Raw genomic sequence first — 24,410 nt, forward strand, 5'->3', positions numbered from 1 at the left:
CTATATGTCTGTGTTCGAAGCAGCATCAGTCAAAATGGCCAAAAAGGTAGAAGCAACCCAAGTGTCCATGGATGGATGAATAGATAAACAAATGTGGCCTAACTAACCATACAGTGGAATATTTATTCAACCTTAAAAAGGAAGGAAATTCTCACACAGGTTACAACATGGATGAGGACATTTCGCAAAGTGAAAGAAGCCAGTCGAAAAAGGACAGATTGAATGATTCCATTTATACGAGTTACTTAGAGTAGTCTGATTCATGGAGACACAGTAGAACGGTGAGTGCTGGGTGAAAGGAGGGAATGGAGAGTTACTGTTTAACAGCTTTAGTTTTGCAAGACAAAAAAGTTCTGGAGATGGATGGTAGTGAGGGTTGCACACCAGTGTGAATGTACTTAGTGCCACTGAGTGGTACATTTAAAAATGGATAAAATGGTAAATTTTATGAAAAGTCCATTTTACCATAATGAGAAGATTTTTCAGAGATTATTAAAATTGTTTATTTCTTTAAGATTTCATTTATGTATTTGAAATTTATTTATTTATTCATTTATTATTCATTTATTTATCCTCCAAGCAGGGGGAGTGGCAGGCAGAGGTGCAAGTATACAGTATCTGCTTTCTCTCTGCAGCAGCTCCCACTACCATCCTCCGGGTCCTCCTCTTATTTCTCTTTCTGGGCTACTGAGATTTTAGGCCCTGTTGGGTTTTGGTGAATTCTCACTGTAGTCTCTTCCACTTGCTCAGTCCTTCTGTCTTAACAAGGCCTCAGGCCTGTGAGTATGTGAGCCCTAGGCACACCTGCGCTCCTCTACTAAGTATTAGGCTTAGTGGAAGGGGCTCTGTCACATCCCTACCTGTGCAGGGTTTGCTGGGAGGCAGGAGGAATATGAGGTCTGATTCGTGTTCCTGGCTACATGAGAGAACACCCCTCTGTTCCTCCTCGGTCTAGCTCTTTGCCCCAGGTCCTCAGCAGAGGTGTGGGAATCATTGGTGGGGAGGGCATTGGGACCCCAGAGTGGATAGAGGGGGCACTAGCTCAGCTCAGCTCTACTCTCTCCCTGGTGACACAGGCCCAGGATGGAGAGCTGGGAAAGGCCTGGGTCTCCAGCTTTCCCTGTGCACAAGCTCAAAACCACTTACTAAACCCAGTGCGGGGCCGTTTTCACTGAGGAACATGCATGTGTGCACATTTTTGTTTATTCAGTCATTATGCTAGACCCTAGTTCGAAGATTCATACACGATGAACGTTAGTTCCACTTCCTTAAATATTTTTCAGTTTTAATACAAAGGTAGTGAGGAGTTGTGGGGAATGCTGCAAGTTCGTTGAGTGATAGTCTGTGCACGGGGGCAGGTGTTTTGGTTTTTGACGAGTTGAAAGCTCCTCACCAGTGAGCAGCTCTTATTCCTAAGTGGACGCTAAGGACAAGCTGACTGTGTCTGCCAGGGAGTAAGTTTGAGCTGTGCGACAGAATCTAAGTCTGAGATGTTGGCTTGGCTGCATCTGAGACTCTGGGGCAGGATCACTGCCTGCCGTCAAGGCCCATGCTGCGTGGGGGAGAGCGGTGGCCTGGAGACAAGAGAAGGGGAACCACAGGTGGGTCCTGCAAGGAGATCAGATATGCTTTATGTCATGTGTCCTTTTCTCTGTGATATCTGCATCCCCCCTCCTGTCAGAGTTGAGGGACTTAACCTCTCTGGGTCATTTGCTTCAGTGGAAGTTAGGTGGGATTAATGGCAGTAAGATCACTATTTCTCACAAAACAACAGATCCCTTCAAGATCTTTTGCTTCTTTGGCTGTTGTCTTCTGAAATGATGTGAGTTTTGTCCCTGCTCAGCTCCTTTGCACTCTGAAAGTTACTGAGATCGAGAGGAGGTTGGTTTATTTAAATCCACCTCAAAACTGATGCGGGTAGATTGTCAGGATAGAAGTAGACACTGATTGTTTGCTGAGGGCTGAGGCCTCCCAACAGACAAAGGAGTGATAAGCTTACCCTTTACCTGATAGAAGAGGTGCCTGACAGGAAGTCAAGGCCGTGTGGAGGGTGGGCCCCTTGGCCTGTTTTCCTGGTGCTCCTTGATTCTCAGAGGACCAGCCTTTGCTGTGTACTCCTAAGTAATATCTCTAGTTTTGATGCTGTCAGCTCTCATGACTGACTGTCTTTAGGCCTTGGGTCAGTCTTTCAGTTCCTGCTTTGGCAGCTGGGGACTTGGGGTCTTTCCAGTTCTGATGTTAACTTTGTCACTTTCTTTGTTCCCTTTCCTTTGGGAAGTGATGTTCTCTCCTACTCCCACCCATATTATTTGGGTTCTGTACCTGATGAAAACTGAGGCATGGTGAGAAGAAAAGTCATCTTTCCTAGAGTCATTTCCTGAGAGTGCCTGATACTGACATATGTGATCTTTTTCACTTTTTTTTTTAAATTCAGCTTCACAGTGAGTGTCAGAGGGTGACACTGTTGAGGTAAAGGTTACCCACCAAACATCAGCTCTTCATCAGTGTAACCAAGCTCCTGCAGCTCTAAACCCAGAGTCCGCATGTGCCCTTGTCCTTCATGGATTCACTGTTCCTGGCTCCTTGGAATGTCTTCATGTCTCTCTGTGTCCTCTTGGCCATTGAAGGCCTGGTTTGGCCTTTTCTCTCTGTGAGGGCTCTCAGTGGTCATGGCATCTCTGGAAACACTTTTGCCGGCTCTGTTCCTGATGCCCATTTGTCCCCAGTGAGCATGTGGGTCCCAGGGACACCTTGAGTCTTGCTCTCAGCCACCATGCTACTGATTTGAAGAGAAGTTTAGAGGCAGGATATGCTCTTGGGAAATCTATCCTGCCCCACCCTGTTACGTCTGCTTCCCAGGGTATGAAATTGTAGGAACGTTGACTGGAATGTTGCCTTTCCCGCTCGTGGGTCTGTTCACGTGTTGAATGTTGTTTCCACTTACATACAGCTGACTTGTGTGCTGAGAGCTGGCGTGTTCTGGAATGTTTCAGCCACAGGCAGTGAACCACCTCTCCCCTGTGTGGTGCTAGCCACTGGCTGTGCAGGTTGTTCATCACCTGCACTTCACTCACCTCCCTCTTCTTGGCCTCCCAGATTCCCAAAGAGTTTGACATTGATCAAGCACTAACCTGTCTCCCTGGTGTTTGATGTGTTGGAAACACCATAGATAATTGTCTTTTTTTAAAATAGTTTTGAAGTTTGTTCATGAGGATCATGAACTTGATTTTTATCCTTTTGTTGGAAGTGAGAGGGTTCCAGAGGATACCGTATGATGTCATCCTCAGAAGCTTTCTGATCTACATCGGGGCAGCCCAAGACTATATATTATCAGCCTAGTTGGGACTAATCCTAGTTTCTCACTCTTTTCCCCCTCATTTCAGTAGTTTTCACTGTCCTATGAGAGGTGAACATTGACCCCCACTCTTGGTGCCTCGAAGATTCTTCTGTTTTCCCAGTAAAACAGAAGAATCTTCAGGTGTCTATGTGTCCTTCCTACTGGAAAACCTGTGTGTCCTTCCTCCTGGAAAGCCCTCATCTAAGTGAAGGAAGAACTACTCAGCCTCGCTCTCTGCTCAGCTTTGCAGTCTGCATGGCTTTGTACCCGTCTCAGAGTTCATCTTTCAAAGCAGGACTTTTCTACTTGAATTAACAGTCCTTTTGCATTCCATATTACAGTGTAGGTTAACCTCAGTGCCCCGTACACCATACCAGCTCTTTTGGAAAAGCAGATAACTGGGGAAGGGGGGGTAGTGTAAAAGTGAAGTCAGGTAAAAAAGTTGGAGTAATAGCTTTATTATTATTTTTTAAGATTTTGTTTATTTGACAGAGAAAACAATCATGGGGAGCGGCAGGCAGAGGGAGAGGGGGAAACAGGCTCCCCACAGAGCAGGGGGCCCAATGAGGGGCTCGATCCCAGGAGCCTGGGATCATGACCTGAGTCGAAGGCAGATGCTTAACCGACTGAGCCACCTGGATGCCCCCGGAGTAATAGCTTTAAAAAGAGGCAACCTGAGAAAAATGTCACTTAACCTTCCTATGAAGGGCACAGCCCTAGACCCAGGTCAATGGGAATGCATCATTTGTATTAATGGCATCGTATTTCTTTTCTTTTCTTTCTTTTTTTTTTTTTTTTTAAGATTTTTTATTTTATTTATTTGACAGAGAGACAGCCAGCGAGAGAGGGAACACAGGCAGGGGGAGTGGGAGAGGAAGACGAAGGCTCCAAGCGGAGGAGCCTGATGTGGGGCTCGATCCCGCAACACCAGGATCACGCCCTGAGCTGAAGGCAGACGCTTAACGACTGAGCCACCCAGGCGCCCCTGATGGCATTGTATTTCTATCATAACCTTCCAGCCTCTAATTTGGAGTCTTGGCCCAGGTCAAGGCAGCTTTGAGAAGCAGTGCCTGGAGGCCAGTTCACCAGGTAAAGAGGCAGACAGGCAGAGAGATGCACCACACCAACAGAGGTCAGTGGGGGCTTATGAAAGGCTGATCACCAAGAGGCTAGGCTGTCTTTAAGTATGTATTGGTTTGGTTTTCAGGGTTAATAGGTATAGTCACCTACAGACCCACCACCTATGTCCCAGTTTATCCTATAGTTCCATGTACCCACTCATTTGCACATCTTTACCTAATTTCATCTGTAATTTTGTATTCTGTTTATCTTTCTTTTATTTATTTAATTTTAAAGGTTTTATTTATTTGAGAGAGAGCGCACAGGCGTGAGAGAGCACCAGCGGGAGTGGGGGGAGAGAAAGAGGGAGAAGCAGGCTCCCCGTTCAGCAGGGAGCCCGACAAGGCGCTTGATCCCAGGACCCTGGGATCATGACCCGAGCCAAACGCAGATGCTTAACGGACTGAGTCATCCAGGTGTCCCTCTAACATAACATTTTCTAACATAACACTTTGTCATATGTTTCCCTTCCCTTGACTTTAGAACTCTTTGGAACAAAACTACAGCCTGTGGGTCAGTCTGAGTTTTATTGGCACACGGCCACAACTCATTTGTCTAAGGATTGTCAGTGGGCTGGTTTTTACAATACAGCATGGCAGAATGGAGTATTGCAATAGACTGTATGTCTTATACAGCCTGACTGTATTTACTCTCTGGCTCTTTATTGGAAAAATCAGCCTGCCCCTGCTGGAATATGTTTTAGCTTAGCAGTTTTGATCTTATCCACATCAGAGTTTTGTTTTTACTACATGCCCATCACAGGAACTTTTTTTTTTTTTTTTTTTTTTTTTTTTAAGATTTCATTCATTTATTTGACAGAGCAAGAGAGCTCAAGCAGGGGGAGCGGCAGGCAGAGAGGGGAAGAAGCAAGGAGCCAGATGCGGGGCTTGATCCCAGGACCCTGGGATCATGACCCAAGCCGAAGGCAGACGCTTAACCAACTGAGCCACCAAGGCGCCCCTCACAGGAGCATTTTACTTTTTATTTTTTAAAAAAGATTTTTATTTATTTATTTATTTGAGGGGGCCGGATAGGGGCAGAGAGAGAGAGAATTTTTTTTTTCTTTTCCTTTTCTTTTTTTTTTTTAATGATTTTTTATAATACTATGTTAGTCACCATACAGTACATCCCCGGTTTCCGATGTAAAGTTCGATGATTCATTAGTTGCGTATAACACCCAGTGCACCATGCAATACGTGCCCTCCTTACTACCCATCACCGGTCTGTCCCATTCCCCCACTCCCCTCCCCTCTGAGGCCCTCAGTTTGTTTCAGAGAGAGAGAGAATCTTAAGCAGGCTCCATGTTCAGTGCAGAGCCCAATGTGGGGCTTGATCTCACGACCCTGAGATCATGATCCGAGCCGAAATCGAGATGGGTGCCTGACCGACTGAGCTGCCCAGGCACCCCCACAGGAACATTTCAAATTCACAAGTCCGTCCACCCACTTCTAACCATCAGCACCATGATGTAAACGGTATGTAACAATGGAACTTTACTGTGGCTGAGTTGGTCATCCCTCCAGCTTCTGGCAGGTTTTGCAGGAAAAGATGGCACAGAATTCTCAGTGCCCCTGATTTAATGGGTCTGCTGATTAGTTTATAAAGCAAAAGGAAAGGAATTCTGATTGGCATTGTTGTGATCTGCTGGGCCTCGCTCCCAGTCCTCCTGGCTACTGAGGTCCATGTGAGCCTGGTGCCTCCTCCCCACCCCCCCACCCCCTTGGGGAACAGAGAGCTTGTGTGTGTCTCCACTCCCCTAGCAGGAAAGTGGCTCATCTCCACCTTGGGTCACCTTGCTCAAGGCAGGCTGCAGGGCTGAGTCTGAGGTAATGCGCCCCTGCTTGGCAGGTCTGAGGGGCAGGAGTCAGGGTTTACAAGCTGCACGAAGGAGGATTAAGTCTTCTGAGAGCTGCCTGCCTTAGCGCACAGCCACTGGCCAGGCTCCAGACAGTGCGGTCTGGCTGATGACACGAATGCTTTTCTCACCAGCTGCCTGAGCCGGTCAGATGGAAAAGTAATCCTGTTTGTGCTTCCTCACTGCCACAGATGCACAATGAAATGGGCTGTGGCCATGAATGGAAATATCTTCTGCTCTGGGACCAGGAGGGAATGGACCTTCTGATATTAGTGTTCCATAACTAGTGTAACCATTTCAAGAAAGAGGTTCTTAGGACAGGATAAGATTTGTTGAAATTGAGTGGTACTGAGAAAGTACTAGATTTTTACCAAAGTCAGGATCCCCCAACCCCTTCTTTTTATCTCTGGGTAGAATCTTGCACTTCCCCCAAATGATTCTTTATAGGAGAGCCTTGCAATGGTGGAGAGGTGTCTTCCTCTGAAGGATGTGTGTAACTGTGAACTTGTAATTTCATGAAGGGCCAGGGTCAGCTGGCATTGGCTAGCATTTTGCTTGGCATGAAACAGGTTTAAGTTAAGTCACAGCTCTTTGTGGCCCTTACTGTGTGGGAAACATAAATAACAACTTGGACTCTGTTCCCTCAACTCTGTCCCTGTGACATCAGCAGGGAAGTATGTTTCAGATTTCACCTAGGATGTGGGCCGAGTCACACTATAAACCGACAAACAGCCAGGTGCTGTGAGAGTTATCTTGGCTCTGATTTGTTTCTGGGGGGAAATTCTTTGGAAACAATACTTCTGGAAATCTGACTTGAGACCCAGCTCGAGGGTCACATGGCATTCAGCTGCTTCTGCAGAGGGGCAGTCCCGGCCCGCTGATTAATACATGCCAGAATGTGGAAGTGGGGTGCCCTTGGGCGAACCAGTCCTACCAGGCCCAGCAGCCAGTCCTACCAGGCCCAGCAGTGCTGGTCAACTGGGCCTCTGCCCCTGTGCTTGGTGAGCAGAGGCAGCTGTGGAGCAGAGTACTTGAGATACACGCAGCCCCGGGTGACCTCCAGTTGACTGACCAGGCCACCATCCACTCTTATGTTACCACAGGGATGAAGGTGATATTGCCACTTGCCTTGTAGGGTTGCAGTGAGGATTAGCTAAGCAGGTACAGCTTAAGTGCTCAATAGGGCCCTGGCCCAGGACGTCGCAGGTACCGATGAGCTTGCCTAGGCCGTAGTGCAGGTGAGTGTGTTGATGGCTTGCGTAAAGCTGGTCACAGTATTTCATTGGAGAATTCATAAGGCCTTCCAGTTAACCTGCACTTCTCCTATTTTCCCTGGTGTCTTGCTGCCTAGGTGCTGTGTCATGTTAGGGTGAACATGACAGAGTGGAGGTGGGGTCCCTTGGCTTTGTGGGCTCTTTGAGAGTCCAGGATTTCGGATGGAACTACAAGTACAAAATCTACCTGGCCACAACCCCCTAGGTTTACTCAGCCTCTTGAGATGGACAGAACTAGGGCCAAATATCCAGAAATCAGCTTATTTCTGGGTAGTTGTATATGGCCTTTCTCTTCTCTTGCTTGTCCTCAAAGTCCCAGAATCAAGCCTACTCATGTCAGTTTCTGTCTTGCCTCCTAATCTCCAGGAAATGAAACTTGCTTTCTGTTAATTTGAAAAACATAGTTGTATTGTCTGCTAAGTACTGTCTGTCCTTAAAATTTTCTCAGATCATTTAGAGGAGTTGGGATGTTAGCAGACAGTATCCCTGAAAGCAGGAATGTTTAATCTGGGGCCTACTTAGGAAAAAAATTTGTTATTTTTATTTTCATTAACCCAGAGGTTTCCAAACTTTCTGGTTCACAGCATCCTCAGCATCTATTTTTCGTGATGCTCCTAGGCCGAAGGAAATACCTAACAGTTTTGTTTATTAGGTAGTTTTAGATACAAAGAACTGAATAAGTACTAATGTCCCAATAACTGTTTGAAGAAATAAAACACAGAAACTGAAAGGGAAAATATTATACCCTTTCATAATCACAGTTACTCCTTAATGGAATGTGTGTGCCTGTTGGGCACTGCTTGATTCCTCAGACCTTAGAGCCAGATCCGATACCTGCCACCTGCATTTCCTGGTCCATGTCGGATTTTATGTGGGATTTGCTTTTTAAAAAGATTTTATTTACTTTTAGGGAGCGGTGCAGAGGGGCAGAGAGTCTTAAGCAGACTCTGCTGAGCGCAGAGCCCAGTGTGGGTCTCAGTCCCACAACCCTGAGATCACGACCTGAGCCTAAATCAAGAGTCAGACGCTTAACCGACTGCATCACCCAGGCACCCCTGTGGTATTTGCTTTTTGTTACAGCATTTGCTGAATGCCAAGCTTTGTAAGATGTGACATTGTCAGAAGGCATATAATGCTATCTAATGTTGAAATTATTGATTGCCTTGTACCTGTAGTTCTGTGGTACTCCTCTGAGATACCATGAAACCCTTGACACACAGTTTGGGGACCAGGGCACTAACCATCTAATCTCTCTTCATCTTTTTCTTATTCCTTAAATTGGGAAATTGTTGTAGGATATCTGTTGGGAATAGATCCAGAAATAGGACACCCAGTTTAATCATGCAGCCTTCTTTGAGTTGGAAACAGTAGGTGAAATTCTCTTCCTGTCCCTTGTCCTTCAACTAACTCAACACAGTGAGTGGTGGCTCCTGACTCTTGGCCACAGGTCAGTATGAAAACAGGCAGTAGCATTTTAGGATCTTTTAGATTCAAAACTTTGCTTGAAGATGATGTCTGCCGTATCACAGGAATCCTCCATTCTCACATGCGCAGGTAGATTTTTGAGTTTCTGAGCTTTCGGCTTGTCTCTCCCCCATTTAGCCTTGGTGCTGAGCCATTGATTTACCCTGTCCCTTTGCATTGCCTTTTGGGTTCTCTGTCTTTTGCATCTGTAAACTGCAGTGGTGTAGGTGTAGTTGAAAATGAAACATCAAGCAGTATCTACGTGTTCTGAATGACCCTGGAATCTGCCCTCCATGCCCATCCAAGCACAACCCTGCCTTTGCTCCTCCCACTGTATTCTCTACCCTGAGTCAAGGACACATGAAGGACAAAAGCCCAGTGTGGTCACATGGCCCCTGTGCTTTGTCTCCACCCCTACCCCCCATCAGCTCCTCAAATGCTGTGGTATCTCCCCTGCCTCCAGACGGTGCCTGTGTCACAGCATTGGTCCTGCCTTCTTTGACAAGCCTGGTCCTTTTCTGTCCCTCTCTGCCCCACCCCCACATGAGCGCACACCCTCCCTGTCCTTGGCCAGAGCAGCCTGGCCCTTTTCCTTACGGTACTTGCCCAAGTATTGCTTAATCACTGGAAGAATGTCATGTTGACCGCAGAGTCCTGGGCCTGGCATGTAGTTGACACGGCATGCATTGGCTGAACAAGTGAAAGTCTGGCAGTCACCACATTTTTCTGTGTAAGAGCGAGAGCTGCTTTCCTTTTCCAAAGCTTCAGGATTGATCTAGAATAGAATCCCCAGGGTGATGTTCGTGTGTGGTCAGTGTAGGATGTCTTCTGTACCTGAATCATTCACTGAGCACTTGCTGTATATTAGGAGGACAAGAATGACATAAAGATGGCCCTGCCCTTGGGCTTCCAGGTGTGTGTGCGTGCGTGGGGCCGGCTGGCAAAGCCACTGTAGACAGATCAGGGAAGCACAGGTGCAGTGCAGCAAATGAAAGGTCTTCAAGGTCACAGGGAAGGGGGCCCACCGTGGCAGCTCTGTTGAGAGTGTTGATGCTGTGGTCTGGGGGCAGTGCAGGGTGGGGGTGTCCGCTGTGGGAAGAATTTAAGGTGTCAACCTAGTTGGATCTGTGTGTCAGAGAAGTCACCCTGGCTCTTACACAGAGCTGCTTGCCAGTGCCTCTCTTTCTTGGCCCAAAGCAGGCTAGAGAGTCTTGTTCGTTTCCCTCGTGTTCTTTCCTGAAATGTGGGTGAGTGGCTTCGGAAGTTTCATAAGGATTGTACTTGCCTGCAGTTCTGTAAGGGCTGAGCTGCAAGGTGCAGGTTGTCGGGGCATGGCCTCTCAAGGTGTGGGTGCTCTTGAGGCCCGAGTGAGTGTGGAACAGGACATTCTGGGCATCTCATGGTGATTCCTCACATCGGGGCCATGGATGTCACCTGTCATTGGTTGTCCTCACAGCCTCCTCAAAGAAACTTTCAGGTGTTTGTGTCTCCCAGGTCCGTCTGATCTGTTAAACTGTATCATGCCTTCCATTTGAACTCTAGCAGTTTCTGTCCTTGTGAAATTGACCTTGGTCATTGAAGTGTGTGGGTCTTGTCCTTAATTTTTCATGTGACTTAAGATGGGTCTGCCTGTCCCAACCATTTGTACTGGACCCTTCTGGGGTTGTATGTTCATCTCCTAAATGGGGACTTCCTTGGTTCCAAATCCAGCTGAAACTTCCCAGGAGTTGTGCTAGACTCTGGGCTACTGTGACTAGTTAGGTCTGATCTTTCTACTTCCTGGATAAGTTATTTTTCTGTGCCTCAGTTTCTTCATCTTTAAAATGGGGATAAGACCAGAAGCAGTCTCAGAGTTGTTTTGAGGATTTAAATGTTACTGTATATTAAATGTGAGAGGGCTGGCTAGGGAAGGGTGTTTTGGCTTTTGTTGTGAAGGTAGCGGTTTAAACCACAGAAATGAGGCAAAATTTAGGGTCAGGCTTTCTGTATAAAAACCTCTGTTCATTTGGTGAACAAAAAATGCAGCTTCCTTGGCTCAAGGGCCCATCTGGCCTGGCTCAAAGGTGAAGAAAAGTGGTTATGTCCAGAGCCCTCTGTTCCTTGGCCTCCCTGAAAGACCATTTGGAAAGGGAAAAAAGTCTATAGCCCACAGGTTCCAGAACTCAGTTACCTTGACTTCACCTTGCCTCCAGGAGATTTCAGAATAATGTCGTTGCTTAATGGAAAATGGGACTGCTTCCTCCCAGTGGGATGCTCTTGGCCCCCTGACATTCTTTGTCCTTGTGGCTGACCGGGCTCCTCCACTGCCCTGGGTCCAGAATGTCTCCTCCACGATGGGGCTGCCCCTTGCCTGCTGCAGCTTACCTGGCATGTGCTTGGCTGTGTAATTCTCAAGTTGCTTTCTAGGAGAAATTGAATAGCAGAAACCAAACTGCATGTCATTCTTTATACTCACTTAATGCCACCCTCCCTCCCGGGCTCCCTTCAGTGCATCCGGCCTCCCTTCATGATGGGGCCACATTTACACTTGTTCCCTTTTATTCCTGTGGACATTTTGGTCCTGTTGCGTGGAGACCCTCTCCTAGCTAACTCCAGGGCTCCTTAAAAACCCCACTGACATATTTCCTTCTCTGTGATGCTGCCTCCCTGTTGATACTTGTTATCCAAGCACTCAGCATGTCCTGTATCTCTCTGTGCCTGGTCCATGGCCACCATACCAAAGGATCCTGGCCAGCTGGCACATTGTCCATGTCATTCTTCCCTATGTCCGCCTCACTGGCCCCACTCCAGTTTCTGTAATTGCCCAATAAATGATTACTCCCTTCTACTTAACTGTGGAGGATTTTTGAGGGAGGTGCTCCAAAGTCCCTGCAGTCCTGTGCATGGCTTCCCATCCCTCACCGCCCCCCCCCGCCAGCAGTTTCCTGCAAACTCTCCTGACCCACCGGCTTCTCCACCTGGAGCCCGTGGTCCGTCTTGGCTGGCTCCCCTCCAGAGAGAGGTGTTTGGTTTTGTTTTTTTAAATCAGTTTACTCTTTTGTTTATAGTACCTTTATTTTGAAAGGAAGCTAAATCAAAAGCCACACATGGGTATAAGTAAAATTAAATATCATGAGAACAAAACAGCGTTGTTAAATTCTATGTGGATGGGGGCGCCTGGGTGGCACAGCGGTTAAGCGTCTGCCTTCGGCTGAGGGCGTGATCCCGGCGTTCCGGGATCGAGTCCCACATCAGGCTCTTCCCCTATGAGCCTGCTTCTTCCTCTCCCACTCCCCCTGCTTGTGTTCCCTCTCTCGCTGTCTGTCTCTATCTCTGTCGAATAAATAAATAAAATCTTTTAAAAAAAATAAATAAAAAAAAATAAATTCTATGTGGATGATCATACTGTGCACCTCTGTGCACAACCTTTTACACTGGTACCAGGCAGGGACTTCCCTTGTCAGCACTGGAATGAGTAAAATGAAAACGGAAACACACACCAGGTAATTAAATGCCGTCTCCCTAAAGCTGCCCTGTGAACCCTCCCACAGCCCCACCTGAGCCCTGACGTGTTGCTCTCTGGTGGCTGTAGACCTTGCTTCTCTGAGATTGAGGTCCCACTCTTCATTGATGAAAGCTCGGAGCTTGGAGAAACCCTCTTCTGTCTTTCTTGCTGCTTACCTCAGCAGTGAAGGCACGCTTTTTGAAGGCTTCCATGCATGGCTGAATGCAGCTTCTGGAATGCTCCCTCCCTTCTCTCCAGGTCCTACTCAATGACTTGTGACTCAGCCATGGTCTCTTCTTCCCTCTGTTCTCTCCTCTGAGCAAGCTTTTTCTGATGGTTTCACACCTTACCCCACCCTTTGGGTGCTTCCCCTCCCTGGATCTGTGTGTGTCTCCTTCCTGCTCCCATTGGGGTGCATTTACTCAAATCACTGGCCTCTGGGGCCCACCCCAGAAATGCTTTCTTAGCTCCCAGCTGGGCTCACCTCATGCAACCCTCATGTGCCTCCCTCCCTCCTAGTAGGGCCTCCATCCCTTCAGTCCTGCCTTGATTCATGCCCCAGGCACTTCTTTGCAGGACCACATGGCCATTAGTTCTGGCCAGACTTGTACCAGAAGTACCTCTGAGGGGAGAGGGGGGAAGTGTCTTATCCCCTCAGCCTGGAGCAGGCGTATCCAGTCACATTTGCCCTTGGAGACTATTGTAGTCCATGATATTCTCACTGTTCCCATCTTTGAATGAAGTTGATTTGGGGAAATGCCCCTCTGTGGTCCTGAACTCCTGGAGCACCGCTCTTGTCTTGTGAGGTGCTCTGCAGGCTGCTGCCCAGTTCCCCACCTCCAGTGCCCCCTCAGGCTCTGATGCCAGATGACTGGTTTTAGCTCTGGGTGCTCCTTCCCCATCTTTAGCACCATGCGAGAGGTACCAGGAAATGGCTTCACACCTGCAAAGCCCCCCCTAATTTCCCTTCCTTAAGTGTTCTTCCTGGGCTGGTGTTCTCCCAGTAGAGCACACCCATTTTAGAGGTTGCCATAGGAGCTTCCCTCCCCTTCTGGAGTCTCGGGAGGACCCTGAGAGGGCACAGACTATAAGTACTCACCTGGTGTCTTGGACACAGTTGGGCCTCATTAAATACTTAAGTTGAGCTTGGATGCTAAAGGCCACATCTAGACCCCTCTAAGTTGCACTGCTGTAACATACCCACGCTCCAGTGCCTTGGATAGCAGCACTAGTGTTTCTCTCCACAGTGTCGTCCCTACTGTGAGCTAAATGATTAGTGAATTATTCAGTTTTGGGTTTTGAGTGATTGTCATCCCATCCGTGAAAAGGCGAAAGGCACTCATAGATCTCTTACTTGTTTGGTGAAAAAGGATAAAGAACAGTCTTTCCTCTTAAAGCAAACATGGATTCAGTTCTCAGACTAAGTCTGTAAGATTCAGGGTCTTGCACGTGATGGCTTTGGGCTGTTCCCACCTGGGTCCCCTCTCTGCAGCAGCCTTCTCCTTGTAGCAGTGTCCTCTCCACGTGGTCACTAGCCAGTTGATAGCTAGACCTACAGTCAGCCAGAGCACCCTGGAAGGAATGTTGTCTCCTTGACCAGGTCAGTTTTGTCAGCTCTTGGGCTCATGCTGCAACTAGGACGTATGTGTGGGCGTGGTCAGCCTCAGCCTAGGAGTTCCAGCTCTCCACAGCCCCCTAGGACAGACTCAGCACGGAGTTGCATTTATACAGCAAGCTTTCGTCTGGTGCTTTTCAAATTTGTTAACTTGCCAGAACTGCATTTACAAAAACCTTTGTGGGGACTTTGGTTTAAATTACACTTGGGTTGAATTATAAAGGAATACTTTAGCAGCCAGAGTGCATAGTGTGTCCTGTATTCCAGAAAGAAAGCCATGATAGAGCCAGCGAACTTGTCCTGTCTTTTTTCATCATTTCTGCCTACCAGAGTGTGGTTGTAAAATCTGTCTGTTTTTCCTCAGCCCTTTCCTGACTTCCTCAGCCAGAGAGGTTTTCTTACCCGCACTGGACTCCTAGGTTTATTACTGGAGATGCTAATTAGATGCAGGCAGCTCCTAGATTACAGTCTTTCTTATTCCAGGGACTGGGTTTAAAGGTGATACTTCCTTTTTCTTGCCGGTAGAAAAATGTAGAAACACAAAACACAGAAAGAATGCCAAATAGTACACGTTTGAACAAATGTTTCCTCTCATTAATAGAGTGTAGGAACTCTAGGCACTACTGCAAGTAAGGGGTAGGTTAGTGTGTTTCTGGAGGGCAGTTTGGCAGTAACAACATGTACCCAGGATCTGTGGTTTTGTTAGAGTAACTGGACGAGGTGCACAGAGTTGCCATTGCAAGGATACTCGTGACAGGTTTTGTGTTGTTGGCATGGCCTGAAGCAGGGGTCATTCAGGTGAGGGGAGTGCACAGGATGGGGTGCTCATACAGGCCTTGAGCCTGGGGGTCTCGTCTCGCACCCCCTGTGCAGGTCGCAAGAGGTGCCGTTTTTATATCTCTCTAAATAAGCTTTGAAAACTTGGTTAATAAAGTGGGAAGTGGAGTGTGGATTCATTTTTAGGTTAGCAGTTACCTTGTAGGATTTCTTGAATCAGCAAATGTGCATTATTTTCAGTTACCAGGGAAGTGGTCTCGCTGAGTGTGAGGCTTTACCCTGAGCAGTCAGCAGTGACTACGTGGGCCACTCTCCCTTCCTGTCCCCAATCACCAAACAGAATTACTGACATGGCTCGATGTTTCGTGAGCCACAGGTGCAAAGAATTTTAATGTAAAGGACACATTTGGGGGTTTGCAGGTCCTCCTTTCTCCCACACAGGCAGTGTCCCTTAAAAACTCTCGGGTGTTGTGAAAACCTGGTTTGTTACTCATTTTTCCCCTTTCTGCGTGGATTCAGTAGTGTCCACAGCCCTTGCCTCTTCCTGGTCGGCTCTTCTCTCCGAGCCCTGTGTCCCTCTTGCCCCTCGCCGCTGGTGCTTGAACCCTCTTCCCTGCTGTAGGATACATCTTTGAGGAGAGTGGACACAGGGGCTCTTTTAGTCAGTGCATGGAGTGGCTCTCTGGTCAGCCCGGCCACTTTCCACCAGAGGAGCTCAGCCCTTGGAGGCCACAGCCGTGTGTTACTATGAGTGGTGCCCATCTGTTGCCTGGTTTCTGATGATGGCTTTTCTCTTTCCTTGTAGAGTGCCCAGTGAAGAATGTGATGGGATCAGTAGCATGTCTGCGGAGAGCGGCCCTGGGACGAGATTGAGAAATCTGCCCGTAATGGGGGATGGACTAGAAACTACCCAAATGTCTACAACGCAGGCCCAGGCCCAACCCCAGCAAGCCAACGCAGCCAGCACCAACCCCCCACCCCCAGAGACCTCCAACCCCAACAAGCCCAAGAGGCAGACGAACCAACTGCAATATCTGCTCAAAGTGGTGCTCAAGACACTATGGAAACACCAGTTTGCGTGGCCTTTCCAGCAGCCTGTGGACGCCGTCAAGCTAAACCTCCCTGTGAGTAACTTGGGCAGGGCCTAGGGCTGCTGTCCTCCAGGTCTCTTCCCATGTTGCTACTGGTGAGGGTGGGCTCGTGGCGGGGACAGAGATACCTTTGGGGCCCAGCTCTTGAAGTCCCCAGTACTCACAAGGCCCTTGAGTGAGTGGTTTCAGTTGTCCTGATGGTTGGAAATAGGAAGGGGGAAGAGAATGTACTAACTCACACGGTAACTAGCTCTTAGATGTTAGGATCCAGGAGGTACTGTGTAGAGCGGTTGAAATAGGGGTGAAGGAGTGCTTGCAACTTTCCTTCCGATTCCATAGCGGAGCTGAAGTGGGAGCAATTGGTGGTCCAGGCCCCCTACTTCTCAGACATGGTTGGCTGACTCAGCATAAGTAGATGTGGTTGGTCACACTGTGGAAGGGGGACTGGTTTCCTGCAGTATCTTCTCTGGTACCGGCATCATCATTGTCACCACCCAGAGCACAGGGCAGGAAAAGGTAGTGGAATAGCTCCCAGGGAGCAAGCACATGCAGGAGGCCTGGTTGGAGAGCAGTGGGGTGGGTGCAGCTGTGCCCTCAACAGCCTCTATGCACACCCTCCACCTGCTGTGTCGTAGCCACAGTGTACTTGCTCTTATTCTTTGTACCCCTCCTCTTCCCCTATAGAGTTTTCCTTTTGCCCACATCCCTAACAAATGGTTCTGGAAATCAGTTTGTATATCTGACTGAACCTCAGGGAAGAAATAGGATAGATTTTTTTTTTTTTCTTCTCTTCAAAGCATCAAGGTCCGACTGTTTTTAAGTTAACCCCTGCTGGGGTGCCTGGGTGGCTCAGTCAGTTAAGCGTCTGCCTTTGGCTCAGGTCATGATCCCAGGGTCCTAGGATTGAGCCCTACATTGGGCTCCCTGCTCAGTGGGGAACCTGCTTCTCCCTCTGTGTGCCTCTCCCCCTACTTGTGCTCGCTCATGTGCTCGCTTTCTCTCTCTCTCAAATAAATACATTTTTAAAAAAAGAAAAGTTAACCCCTGCTGTTTGCTAAGTCCCACACACCCCCAGATGAGGAATTAGGTGATTATTGCCATAGACCCAGGCAGGGGTCTGTGAGTGTTAGAACTGCACCAGTGTAGGAACCTCAGCCTCTGCCAGGCATTCGGTTTCAAGACAGGTGAATACAGTAGTGTGACTCTCCTGTCTGTGGCAGTTGTCGAGTTATCTCTGCTGAGTCATATGCATTTGTCATATACAAGTCAGGAGGAGGCCCTGCAGGTCTAGATAATGAATTAGCTCAAGAGAGGGGTTGGAGACAAAAGAGGGTCCTTACCAGATCTGGGCTTCAGAGGCTACTCTTACTCTTGACCATAAGTAGGAGTAGAGGCAGACTGCCTGGCAGTCGCTGGGGGGAGGTTCTTGGGAGAGTTTGCTACAGCATAACCTTGGGCTGGGCCAAGCCTCACAGGGTCCACAGGTGAGGGTGACCTTCCTAGAGTAAATGCAAAGAATGGGGACAGAAGGAACGGGATTGGGGGGGGGGGCGGGATCCAGGGGTGCTGAGGCTTTGATAGCACCAGAGGGCGGTGGGAGGCTTAACAGAAGAGCCAGGACAAGCACCAGCAGAGAGCAGCCCCCCACCCCCCGTTCCCACATCAGAGGCTACAGGGAGGTCAAAGAGATGAGAATTCCGACCTGACCCTCCTGTTGGCCTTTAGGAGGGCATTGGTGACCTTAGGAAGATGTGACGCAGAAGTAGAAACCAGATTCCCGACGGTGTGAATGAGAAGGTGAGGATGTGAAGCCATCATTTCAAGAAATTTGGCTTTGAAGGGAAAGCACAGCAGGGCCAGAATGGAGGAGGGGTTGGTTTGTCACAGGAAGACACAGAGGGCTGAGAGGGTGAAGACAGAGGAAAAGGGGGGCACTGGGGGACCTGAGATCCTGAAGAGGCAGTGTCCCAGCCAGTGGGACAGACACGGGTGTGGGTGGTCTGTAAGGCCCACTGCTTGGGGGAGTTTGAGGTCATTCACTGTGAAGTGGAGGCCAGGCTCCCCAGGGGTAACGGTGAGTCTCTGTCTCTGTGACTATTGGATGTCACCCTCAGCAGCTCTGACTAGGAAGAAGAGGGCTTTGGAAGGTGCCACTGATCTGGTATCTTCAGGGAGGTGGGAGAGCAAGGAGCTGGCCCAAAGAAGCAGGGCGGGGCTGGTCAGCTGGGAGCCATGTCATGCTCAAAGCCCCATTTTCCCGGGACCTGTCCCTGGAAGCATTTCTTTCTCTCCTTGAGGAAATGTTAATACAGCCACCAAAAGAAGGATTCCTTCTTTTTTCTTTTCTGACACCCTCCAGGAATCTTGGCTTGCGTTTGGCCTCTGATCCCTACTGGACTTTTCACTAGAATGCCTGCCTCTCTTGTTCAGTAAACATGTATAGTGGGATTGTTATGCCCCTAAACCCACTGCCCCCTTGTCAGCGTGCTCTGCCCTCAACAACTGTCCTGTTTGCCCTTGAGCCACTTGACAGGCCATGGGCGGTTCAAGCCTTTGACACCATTGTCGGCCATAGAATAAAGTATGTTTCCACTGGGGCACATATATTTGGCTTTGGTTCTCTTGGGAAAGGTGGTCAGAGCCATGGTATAGGTTAGAAAGTCTGGTGCGATCTGTCCTTGTGGCCTCCTGGCCAGGGTACCCAGGCATGCATGTGCAGCCGTCATCCGGTCAGAGACTTGATCTCTGCCACTCGTTATGTGTAAGCTTGTTGTTTTTGTTCCTTTCTCATGGGTGTCAGAGCAACCTAAAACCTTACACCCCGTGCTCACCTTTTTAGTACTGTGCACCATTTCCAGGCGAGACCTTGGTACTTGCTAAAGGATAGGCCTCTCTTTCTGCCATCGGTTCCCACTTGAACTTGGTTCTGATATCCCACTCGTGCCTAATTACGGGAGACTCTGAGATTGAGGACCTTGGAGTGGGCCAGATGACACAGGTCCCCCTGCCTTCGCTCTGTTTGATCTTTCTGCCTGGAAACCTGTTGTGTTGCCTGTTCTGCCCCAAGACACCTCCTGTAGTTTTTAAAAATAAACATTTAGTTTTAGGATAGGTTTAGATTTGGTGAAAAGCTGGGAATAGTAGAGTTTCATTTGAAGGGCTTTAGGATATCTCCACCTGCCATCTGGCTCCTTCTGTTTGGCACTTATAGAGTAAGATCTGAAGCTTTGAGGAGTAGGGTCTGTGGATTTTTTTAAATTGAGGATTGTACAGATTGTCCAGATTCCTCATTAACCTGGTTAGTTGTTCAACTATATCCAGGTACTACTAATGGATCCTTAGACTGTGTGCTAGTAAAAGAAATGGAAGTGCGATGAACTTGAGTGAAGGTGGAGGTTTCTGCTCCGTGGTTCTTCAGTGTGCCCAGAAGCAGGGAGTCCAGTTGTTCCAGGTGGGCTTTAATGCTGGTTCCATAGGATTTTGCATTTTATGGACCAGTAACATTTCCAGTGGTAGAGGAAAAGTAGAACTTGCCATGGGGTGGTTTTATTAGATAAGAAGTGCTTTTAAGAAGGCTTTATGTTTTCCCCATTATTAGTTAAAAATTAAAGGATTTTAACACCACCACCACCACCACCAACAACAACTAGAAAAAAAGCATAGATCTCCGTAAATACAACCTGTTCCCAGACCAGGCAGTTGAGAGACTTGCACATTTTTCCTCCAGATTGCCACCCAACATTTAAGAATTCTTCCCTGATTCACTTTATCTTGGGATTCCCCTTGAGATTGCTTGCCGAGACCATGGAAGTCTGTGCTGTGGCTCTCACCTGTGCTCCTAGAGTGAGATCCACAGGTCCACCATGAGTGCTGTGTGGCCCGGGAGGTGACACTGGCCTTTTGCTCTCTTTGCTCTCCAGGATTACTATAAAATCATTAAAACACCTATGGATATGGGAACAATAAAGAAGCGCTTGGAAAACAACTATTACTGGAATGCTCAGGAATGTATCCAGGACTTCAACACTATGTTTACAAATTGTTACATCTACAACAAGGTGAGATGTGGTGGCATATGTCCAGCTGTCCTGCGGGGAGGGGAGGGGTGGATAAGGAGGCTGGCATATCTGGAGTCTGTGGGCAGGGGTGCTTGGGAGCAGGTGGGGTTAGTGTAATGGGAGGAGACCATTTGGAGGCAGAAATACTGGGACCCATGGTTTTGCCTGTGACTGGGTGTTTCTTTTTTGGGGAGGAGGGTGCTGGCCTTGTTTGACTTCCAAGCCATCCTTGTTAGCTTGAAGCATGTGCTTGGGATTTTGGTTCTTGAGCATGGTCTAGAGAAGGTGTGACTGACAGTGATGACTCATTAAAAAGTCCCATTTGGGTGATACAAATGGTCAGGAAGGAGCCTACTGAAATGTAGTTGTGCAAAGGTGTGCTCAAACAGAAACCTCAAAGTAAGAGAGGGTGTGATGGGGCCCACTGCATCTGGAACTGTGGACATCACAATTGACAACTCGTGGCCATAGAATTGAATGTCCCCTGATCTCACACGTAGACCTGAAGGTCCCTTCTTAACCCCGTTAGCCAAACCTTTCGGCTCGGCTGTGCCATGAAGCCAGATCATTTGTTTACAGTTCAGACCACAGATGTGATTAAAACCAACCCTTTCATATAGAACGGCTCTGGAGGGAGACCCTATACAGAACTCAGCTTTTGGCCTCTGCTGGTGTAGTGGGTAAAATTGCCCAGAAGAGATGGGTAGGTGAGTTTCTTGAAGTTTACTGTGTTTTTTTAAAGTCTTAGCTCCCACCGCTAGGTTTAAGTAACATGTGCACAGATAAGGTTCTCTCGGGTTAGAGCTGAGTGGGAATAGCATGTTGTAGACAAGGCAACAGAGTGGGGATCCATAATCAGTTCAAGATAGGCATGGCCCTGAGCCCCGATGAGCTGCCTTGAGGGTACACTGGGGAGCATTATCAGAGCCCTGCTAATGTATCTGTGGCAAGAAATGCTGTGTAATTCAAGTATTTGTAGTGAAGTTGAATTGTGTCAAAGGAGGGCTTCTGTCAGTGATTGGCAGGGCTTGTTAGATACTTACGGCATTAGGATGGCTTCTCAGGCCAGAGTTTAAAAGACGAGAGGGAGGTGCAGGCAGATGGGTGCTGGTTCAGGCATATGAGCCTTCATGATAATCTGGTGGTATAACTGTTGTGGCCCTTTAGGGTTCAGATTGGGAAGGACCCTGACTATGATACCAGATGCTTTGGAGCATGGAGTGGGTGGCACAGGGTGGGGAGCTCTTTCTCTGTCTGGAGAGGTGGTGAGGGCTTTCAGACCCTCACCCCCGTGTCTCCTTTTCCAGCCTGGAGATGACATAGTCTTAATGGCAGAAGCTCTGGAGAAGCTCTTCTTGCAGAAAATCAATGAACTGCCCACTGAAGAAACCGAGATCATGATAGTCCAGGCAAAAGGAAGAGGACGTGGGAGAAAAGAAGCAGGTAGGGTACCTCCAGTGCACCCAGCACTGTTGGCTTCACACTGAAACAGCAAGGACATTGGCTTTCCTTCTCCCCAGTCTTTGCTCCTTCTCCAGGTTCAGTGGAGGGCCAGGGGCTGAGGCTGGGGTCAGGGTTGGGGTCGGGGGGCTGGCAGGCTTAGCAGTGGACGTGCCCCAGAGGGTCACATGACTGGGTGGCCTCCCACAAAGTAGAAATAATGGGGCCCTGCCTTTTTTGGTGGACTTCGGTTAAAAAGGAAGTATAATTTTTTCAAAGCATTTTTAAGTTATTTGAATTATTCACCCCATTTTAGAGAAAAGAAATTAACCTGGCCAAGGGCAATTTTAACTAATAATCCCTATCCTGGAACCTCAAGGTTGGTTATTTTAATTACCTTAAGATGCTTATGTCAGAGCCATGTCTGCTTTATGATGCTGCTTAAGTCGAAGTGAAACCTTCCACTCCTTGCCCCTGTCTCTTAGCCTGACACAGGATTCCAAAGGCCAGCTGGTGGGGAGGGAGGAGAAACAGTGAAATGTTTCTGTCGGGGAAAAGCTCTAAGGGCTGTCTTCTGCATCTTGCCATCCTCAGCTCTGTGCTCTGGTGGCCTATGCTGTGAGTTGTTTGCTTCTCTGCAGAGAGAGGGCTTTCACCTGGCTTCCCACCCTGTTCAGAAGTGGTGGCTTCACTGGAGCAAAGGGGGTTGGCTGGATCCCAGACAGTGCTGAGGGGTAGCCAAGGAGAGGTGGTCCTGAGGGTCACCCCTTAGCCGTGGATCCTGCCAAGAGGTGTCCTGTATCCTTAACACCCAGGAGTACTGCCCTTGTGGCCTGGGACCAGGAGTTTAGTCTGCACATGGGACAGACGCGGGGTGTTGTGTGTTTGGGCTCACGCGCACAGCTGCAGGGAGGCAGTCTGAGCCGGTCACAAAGGGCAGCAGCCGTCCAGCCTCCTCCTGTGGCTCAGGGAGGTGGAAGCTTGCCAGTTTCCAGAAACCTTGTCCACGGCTGCCAGTGCCGGCCCCCTGCCAGAATTGCTTACTCAGAAGGCAGCGCTTCTGGGAATGAACACAGCTCTGTCCGAAAGCGCCAAGGAACATTTTTCCCCTCTCCATCTACCGTCCTGGTGCTAATTCTCAGCGTGTATTTCCTGCTCCTTTGGCCCAGGCCTCCGCGCTCTTGAAGGCATCTTTGTGCCTGATTTGGGACTTGAAGCCAGGATGCCTCAGGAAGTGTGGAATGTAGTGTGCTACTTCTCTCAGAGAACCCGAGGGCAGGTGGACCAATTTGGCCGAGGTCTGGGGTGTTCGGGTTGTTCTGTCTCTAGGCGAATAGTTACCGTGACAGTGTGGGCCATGCCCACACACATGTGTGCTCACCACATGTGACAGCGTCCCCATAAGGTCAGCCAGCATGTGTCAGGCTCAGTATCTAACCACCTGTCCGTTTTATGATTGATAGGGACGGCAAAACCTGGCGTCTCTACGGTACCAAACACAACGCAGGCATCGACTCCTCCGCAGACCCAGACCCCCCAGCAGAACCCTCCGCCAGTGCAGGCCACACCTCACCCCTTCCCTGCGGTCACCCCAGACCTCATTGTCCAGACGCCCGTCATGACAGTGGTGCCTCCCCAGCCACTGCAGACACCCCCACCAGTTCCCCCTCAGCCACCACCCCCACCCGCACCAAACCCCCAGCCTGTGCAGAGCCACCCGCCCATCATCGCGGCCACCCCACAGCCTGTGAAGGTGAGCATCCTGTTCGTGCGTGTGCGGCCCGGCCCGGCCCAGTGGCTGGCGGGTTCCTGCCACTTCAGCTAGCGCCCCCGCTCTTGTCTTCTGCTGCATAGCAGTGAGGCTGGCAGGAGACAGTCACTTGTCCCTGCCAGTGCTTCATGAAGATCCTGTCCTGGCTCTTGAGGCACTTGTGGGTGTTTTGGGGGGTGGGGAGGGTGGATTGTGCAGTGTTCAAGTCACAGCCTAGAAGCTGCTTCCCTGATGGCCTGGAGATTCCACAGTTGAGACCCACCTTGCTGGGGCTTGCTGACGTCCTCTCCTGTATTTCTCAGGCAGACCGTGTGTATTTGCAGATGCTGCCCAAGTAGTCTCTGTAATGTACCTCCTGTGGGGGGCCAGTGTGATGAGGCTTGGCTTTGAGCGACTTCCCTGGCATTAAGTAGGAAGCTGCTTCCAGAGGTTTCTTTGGGCTCCAGTGAGCAGGTTCTGTACTCGGGTGTGTGCTTTCTCCTATCGCTGGTGGGTGTCCTGTCCCAGCTGCAGAGCAGAGTGGTGGGACAGGGTCTTTTCTTGCCACGGTTCTTCACCCGTGGAGTTACCTTTGAGTCTCATTCCCTGAGAATGTTGGAACCCTAGAAAGGACCTAGCTTCAGGAGTGACCTGAGGGCCATCCGTGCCAGCAGCCACCTCTGACCACACTTGTTGCACGTGTGCTCTTGGCAGACAAAGAAGGGAGTTAAGAGGAAAGCAGATACCACCACCCCCACCACCATCGACCCCATTCATGAACCACCATCACTACCCCCGGAGCCTAAGACCACCAAGCTGGGCCCCCGGCGGGAGAGTAGCCGGCCTGTGAAGCCCCCCAAAAAGGATGTGCCCGACTCACAGCAGCACCCAGTGCCGGATAAGAGCAGCAAGGTCTCAGAGCAGCTTAAGTGCTGCAGTGGCATCCTCAAGGAGATGTTTGCCAAGAAGCACGCAGCCTACGCCTGGCCATTCTACAAGCCCGTGGATGTAGAGGCGCTGGGTCTGCACGACTACTGTGACATCATTAAGCACCCCATGGACATGAGCACAATCAAGGTGAGCAGATATCCCCTCCCAGAGCTGGGGATGGGGCTTCCTAGGACAGAGGAGGTCAGAACCTCCTAG

The 24,410-nt window shown here is 49.2% G+C and overlaps 1 protein-coding gene across 3 annotated transcripts in view; it reads left to right on the forward strand.

Moving 5' to 3' along the window:
* Positions 1 to 24,410, forward strand: part of BRD4 (bromodomain containing 4) — an 87,593-nt gene that overhangs the window by 35,642 nt on the left and 27,541 nt on the right. For 2 of the 3 annotated variants that reach the window (XM_040629146.1, XM_040629147.1), the window contains exons 2-6: positions 15,731 to 16,049; positions 19,937 to 20,074; positions 21,382 to 21,517; positions 22,978 to 23,267; positions 23,979 to 24,341. In XM_040629146.1, the coding sequence (XP_040485080.1) occupies positions 15,765 to 16,049; positions 19,937 to 20,074; positions 21,382 to 21,517; positions 22,978 to 23,267; positions 23,979 to 24,341 (1,212 nt within the window). In that variant the 5' untranslated portion in view covers positions 15,731 to 15,764. Of the gene's footprint in view, positions 1 to 15,730; positions 16,050 to 17,756; positions 17,814 to 19,936; positions 20,075 to 21,381; positions 21,518 to 22,977; positions 23,268 to 23,978; positions 24,342 to 24,410 lie in introns of those variants that run through there. The other variant, XM_040629148.1, reaches the window with a different exon arrangement.

Source organism: Ursus maritimus, unplaced genomic scaffold (assembly GCF_017311325.1).
Source record: "Ursus maritimus isolate PB19 unplaced genomic scaffold, ASM1731132v1 scaffold_14, whole genome shotgun sequence".
NCBI classification, from domain to species: domain Eukaryota; kingdom Metazoa; phylum Chordata; class Mammalia; order Carnivora; family Ursidae; genus Ursus; species Ursus maritimus.